The sequence below is a fragment of the Misgurnus anguillicaudatus genome, chromosome 2, assembly GCF_027580225.2.
Source record: "Misgurnus anguillicaudatus chromosome 2, ASM2758022v2, whole genome shotgun sequence".
Classification (NCBI taxonomy): domain Eukaryota; kingdom Metazoa; phylum Chordata; class Actinopteri; order Cypriniformes; family Cobitidae; genus Misgurnus; species Misgurnus anguillicaudatus.
Genome location: NC_073338.2, coordinates 51709916 through 51716191, shown reverse-complemented (window position 1 = coordinate 51716191; position 6276 = coordinate 51709916). Strand labels below are relative to the sequence as shown.

The 6276-nt window shown below is 36.6% G+C and overlaps 1 protein-coding gene across 1 annotated transcript; it reads right to left on the bottom strand.

The window, feature by feature from the left end:
• Positions 1 to 1256: 1256 nt before the first annotated feature.
• Positions 1257 to 5521, bottom strand: LOC141351175 (uncharacterized). Its single transcript, XM_073857727.1, has 4 exons — positions 5012 to 5521; positions 4711 to 4832; positions 2981 to 3065; positions 1257 to 2481 (listed from the first exon to the last, which is right to left on the bottom strand). The coding sequence occupies exons 1-4, from the start codon at positions 5223 to 5225 to the stop codon at positions 1565 to 1567; spliced, it is 1338 nt and encodes a 445-aa protein (XP_073713828.1). The 5' UTR covers positions 5226 to 5521; the 3' UTR covers positions 1257 to 1564.
• Positions 5522 to 6276: the final 755 nt, after the last annotated feature.

Here is a 6276-nt window from a genome sequence, read left to right as displayed (position 1 = left end):
AAATATAAAATGTCAGTTACCTCATTCTGCGTCTAATGGAATTCCCGCCTTCTGACTTGATTGGTCAGTTACTCCACCTTCTTTCTTTGATTGGTCAGTTCAATTACTATGACATTGATAAGCGCTGTTAGTAGACTGATGAATCAACAAAATACAGTTTGGTCAATTTGGCGATTATTTTATGACTTTTATTACAATGAGAGAAAACTTACGCGACTCTGTACCATATTAGTAACCATTATTAGGAATATTTTATCTGTAAGTATACATCAATAATCAATGTAAAATTCACACCATATTTGTGTTTTTGAACAATACTGGAAATCCCAAACAGTTTTATCTAAAAAACATATGAATGCAATCAGAGTCCTGCACATAAAGACATGAAGAGTTTCGTTGCAAAACGAGATAAATCCATTTTTTAACATTTTTGCCAAAACATTTTATTATCATGTTATTATTTTGTTTTATGGTGCTACTTAGCTGTATTTTTTAAGTTATGAAGGTTTAAATCAAAACAAACCAACTGCAGCTGAATTGAAATTAATTGGAATGCACAACCAAAAAAAAAAAACCGAGATTTCTGAACAATTAAAAAAACGGTGGTTATCTCGTTTTGCAACGAAACTCTTCAAATTATAAAATGAGAGGATTGGCTGCACAATGCCAACTTTTTAAATGGCCTTATACCTGAAGGCCAATGAAAACGCCTATCAGTGCAGAACCTATATGGTCAAAGAAGATCACTTCAGGTAAAATTACAGGAATAAAATTTTGACCTCAAGTCTGAACAGAAAAGTTACTTTAAAGTCAGCATAAAACGGAAACTATAAGTCTTATTTTCTCCGTGGTGACATATATCTGAGTGAAACGAATCTTTAAATAAAGTAAAAAATAAGTGTAGGGCTGGACTTGAATTCGTTCATTGTGAATTGATTGGATTGTTTGAAGTTGGGTCATGTTGTTAATTGCTAATCGCTGCGATCTTTTCCCACACCCTGCCCACCTGCCATACAAAATGACCGGAAATAAAAAGAGAGATGGGATATTTGCGTTATTGATTAAAAATGACTAGAGCATACAAAATAAATAAATAAAGCTCACAAAAAAGTAATTTGTAAAAAACCCACAATATTCCTCAGATTAAATTCCCATTAAAATTGACCAGAAACTTTCCGCAACCCTAATCATAACCTTACACAAGCACGCGACAGATTCAGAAATACATGCAAAAATGTGTGACACATGCTGGTCAAAACTGTAAATAAAAACATTTAATGACACCTTTAACAAAATAACTGCAAACACATTTTCACACAAGTGTAATCTTCCAAAACATTTTATCTACACATTACTACTAAGAGTATGTTTTACTTGTTTGTAAGGCCTGTTTGTTGTTTTTACATATTCCCTCTTTAAAAAAATACAAACATAACAGGGACAGAAGTTCATTTCAAGGAGGTAGGAAAGGGAAAGTTCAAAATGTAGAGGACCATCTTTAATCCACGAAATAGCATCGAAACGCAAATGTCCAAACTGCAAATTTAATCCATAACAATTCTCCTCAGCCATTTCCACCACTGACTGTATCATCATCTGAGTGGATCCTCTGATGTGACTTCAGACTGGATCGACGTGTAAAAGATTTTCCACACTGAATGCACAGGAACGGTTTCTCGCCGCTGTGTACCGCGGTGTGTCGAATTAAGTTGCAATGTTTGGTGAAGCTGCGCCCGCACTGGATGCACGTGTACGGTTTCTCACCTGTGTGACTGCGCAGATGTTCCTTCAACTGATCGAATCGTTTAAAGCTCTTTTCACAGAACGAGCAGCTAAATCGCTTTACCGCATCCACGCTCGAGCGCCTGTGAGTCCGAAGTTTGCGCCCGGCACCGAGCTCTCCAAGACCACCATGCGGTGGAAACACGTTTGTTGGCATGTTGGATTCATGCAGCATGTTATATGAAACACCAGCTAAACTCTGCACATCACAGTGTGTCATGTGACCCAACTCCTGTGTGCCCTCACCACACCAGGTTGGGTGGTCCTGGTCTTCTGCATTGACCTCTCCAGACTTTTGAGGCTCCATCTGTGTTCTGTGATCAGGCTGTGAGAAGATGGATGTGGAAAATGTTCGTTCTGTGTTTTCTCGCTGGACAGATTCAGGAACGGATGGCCACAGCTGAGCATCTCTCTGGACAAGTTCATACCTCAGGTGATCTCCTGGACCCATGCTGGATTCAGATCCCTCTGTTTTTAAGTTCCCCTCTTCTTTAATATCTCTTTCCACTTTGACATGCAGTCCCAGATCGCTTCGACAACCCTCATCAAGTTCCACCTGTTCAACAAGTTCTGCGTAAGTCTGTGTGAGTACACAACTTGTGTTTTGGACTTCCGGATCTCCAGAAAGAGCTTTCTGACTCTCCATGTTCTCCTGTGGTTGGATGTTCTGCTCGAGATTGTATGAATTGTTTAATGCATCTAAAAGCAAAAATAAACATTTAAAGGATTACTCCACTTTCATAAATTCTGATAATTTACTCACCCCCATGTCATCCAATATGTTGATGTCTTTCTTTATTTAGTTTTTTTCCAGGATTTTTCTCCATATATTGGACATCAACAGTTTAAAGTTTCAATGCAGCTTCAAAGGGCTCTTTAGAGCCCTTTCAAGCTGCATTGAAACTCATGCGTGACCTTTACCAGTGATACAAAATCCTGGAGTGTTTTCCTTAAAAAACTTAATTTCTTCTCGACTGAACAAAAAAAGACATAAACATCTTTGATGACATGGGTGTGTGCAAATCATCAGATTTTTATGAAAGTGGAGTATTCCTTATAATGTTATAAATGAGGCCAACAGAGTTGAGAATAAGTCATTGAGAAATTTCTTATTTTTAGGAGAATGTTTGTTATTTTTATTTGTTTAAGTGTTATATTGAAGTCAAGCAGTGTATGTGCTTATATTAGTTTTGCTTGCCTCTCTCAGCGCCGCCTCGCTCTTCTTCATCTCTTTCTTGCTTGATCACAGGAATTTTCATTTTATCATCCAGAACCTGGACCACCTACAATACAACAGTCAGTGTCTTGATTCATTCAGTGTAAAGAGATATAAATAGTTTATACCTAAACGGATCAGAACCTAAACTGTTATCTCTATAAGTGTTTGTGTGACTGTCACTGTGTGTAACTTGTATGTAGGAGTGAGTGGGAAACAAACTAACGCAGGGTTAATTGTAACACGACTACTTTACGTAAGGAATAATTGACAACGAGCCATTGAATTATAAGAAAATAATGCACACCAAGGTGGTAATGCAGGTGTGCATTATTTTCAAATAATTCAAAGGACCGGAGTCAATTATTCCTCTTATACCACGGTTACCACAAACATTGCTCGGGTGCATATTTTTAAGACATAGACATTTGAAAAGTTAGGTGTGAGGTTTACAGAAAAATAATCAACACCCATAGAACATTTCTCAGCCAATCAGAATGCAGCATTCAACAGACCCGTGGTATAAATATTTCTAAAGGGACAATCAATCTGTGATTTTGGTCTTTTTCTCTTAATGTCAGAAGATCTTCTGTGAATTTGTGAAAAGTTTTGATGTTTTTGGTTAAGATATTGAACAAAGAGTGTTTTGGAAGCATGAAAGTAAATTTCTTCATCTTATGTTTTTTTATTTTTGAGTTGGCTGTTTAAGTCACCAAACATAACCTTATATTATTTTACACTTTTCACTGTCTTGTTACCTAAAACATTACAAACATGTCAGTAACTCCTAGTAGCTGATAGCTGGGATTGAAAACATTTTACATAGCGGGGTTAGTTGTCACACAGTGTTACAATGAAGTCTCAGGTATACAATGACAATGACATGAAAACAATGTAAATACTATTTATCAAGATGATAACTGTTAAAGGTAGGGTAACAGATTTGATCCTGAAACATTTGTAGTTATGCTGGTTAAAAGTCTCCTCATATCCTGATAGCAATCACTATGTTAAGTTGTTTAAAGCTCACGTAACACACGCTGTTTCTGCATTTCTGATGTTAATCATGAGTACCTATAGAGTAGTATGACATCCTTTATATCTCTGAAGAGTCTTTAGTTTAATCAGATTTATAAAAGAAAGAGTAGCTTTAACGACTCTTTCCGATAACGAACGATATAATGACGAATGTGGAGTTTTCTCTCGGGAGGAGCGAGTACGAGTCATTCAACACTATACACCACTGTTTTAACCTACCCTACCTTTAATACAATATCAGGAGAAATAACTCACAATTATGTTTTCTTTTGTCTTCCCTTTCAGAAAAATCTATTTATATTGATTTCTGCATAACACAATGATGGTTTAGATGAAGGATTATGTATGGATGAATGTGTGGATATCTATCTATTATAGGCAGATATATAAACAACATCCACCTTAAGTATATAGACAGAATTTGATAAAAATTTGAAAAAAAAAAATATGAATTTAACCTAAATACTATTTTAAATGATAGAGTCAAAAAGCATTAGGTTGTGTGCTCTCCCTTATAAATGGTTTACTATCTTGCTGTATTTTGCAAATGATCTTATTGATAATAAACAGGTTTATACTGCATGTCAACATGTTTTTCTTCTAGCAGCACTTACAGATTACAGAGAATCCTGTAACCTGAAGCCAGTGTTTGTGTCTGAATGTTTTTATGTCACCTGATGGATATTGAGAATGGGTTCTGGATCTTCATCTCTGATGACATCATCATCATCATCATCTCTGACACAGCCGGTCCTGAGGGGTGTAGGATATCGATCTAATGTCCCACTGATCCACACTGAAACACATCACACATCTGCATGATTTAAACATCATCAGCACCAGACACTAATAATAACTGAATGTAAAATGAACATCCTTCAGTGGTTTATTATGTATGACTGATGCTATGTTTACAGTGTGTATCATTACAGTATGAGAGCAAGACTAAAACAGGTGCAGTGTTTGACCTCTGACCTCTCCTCTTGGCTCGTCCTTTGACCCTCCTCAGTTCACTCTCCATCATGACGCATTTCCTCTTCAGAGCATCGATGTCCTTTCGGCTGCGACTCAGCTCCACTCTCATGAACGCGCAGTTGTCGTCCACGTGCCGGTGGATTTCTGATATCGCCGCTTTGGCCAGAAGCTCCATGATGGACATTAACTGCGTCTGGAAAGAGCAGGACGACATTTCTGCGACAATTCTCCAACAAAATAAACCCGAGAGCGAGTCTCTTTTAAGCTTTATGTGTTTTAAGTCCAACAGAAAATAAAAGCGAACAGAATCGGATCATTGCACGCGTCCAGTTGTTTATAAACCACGCGTTTCCTCCTCAGAATAGATCGACCAACCGCATTGTGATACGGTTTACAAAAAGGGCGGGGTTTAACCGCACATACGGCTTCTGATTGGCCAGATAGACTTTTAACTCTTCTCTGCGTATTTTCATTTAACTTTATTTTATAAATATTACTGGGGTATAATTAATGTAGTGACTGTAATTAAACACTCTGAGTTTAGCATGTTAAAGGAGGACTGGTCTTCCTGACGACAACAAAACAAAATTATCAGCTGTTGTTTTGTGTTTCCGCTAATACTTTACCGTAAATATACTAGTTTAAGTGGCCAAAAAATTGGTTTAAGGTTTTTTCGTGTTTAACACTTTTTGTTTACTTTCTCATACTGTACTGTCCGCTTACACATGGAGATAATGATGGGAGAAACGAAGCTTTTCGAAGGTATGAATCGAAGTATGAATCAATTGAACTTCAAAAAACGATTCACTGTTTCAAAGCGCTCAAAAACACCAATGTGGCGCCACCTGCTGGTGAAAACGCTGTAAAAACAACAAGATCTCAGTCCAAATATTATACAAAATAATTGCAAATGTTTTTTCTAAAAATAACCCTCAAGTTATGTTCACATTTTAGCAAAAATGTTTCCAGATATTGACTCAATATGTTCATTTTGTGATGCTGAAGAAGAATCTGTGTTTCATTTATGCATTTTTCATTGTTACAAATGTTTTCTTGTCATACAAGGATATTTTATTTGGTTGACATGACAGTCACGTAAAGGATCAATATTTTTATAGATTTATTTATCTTACTTAGCAAATTTTCTCCACATAAATGTCAATTTCAAGGTGCTAATTGACACATTTTTTCTGTTTTTTGTATAAGTATCTTAGGTCCTACTTGGACACTCTCACTGACTCCAGCAACTTCAAACCCCTGAAATT

What these genes read in the sequence shown, in the direction of transcription:
- LOC141351175 (XM_073857727.1), bottom strand. Translation starts at nt 5,225, where the DNA reads ATGTCGTCCTGCTCTTTCCAGACGCAGTTAATGTCCATCATGGAGCTT. An exon ending in AGGACGAGCCAAGAGGAGAG is followed by an intron (nt 4,833 to 5,011) that starts GTCAGAGGTCAA and finishes GATGTGTTTCAG; the next exon opens with TGTGGATCAGTGGGACATTA. An exon ending in CCATTCTCAATATCCATCAG is followed by an intron (nt 3,066 to 4,710) that starts GTGACATAAAAA and finishes GTTGTATTGTAG; the next exon opens with GTGGTCCAGGTTCTGGATGA.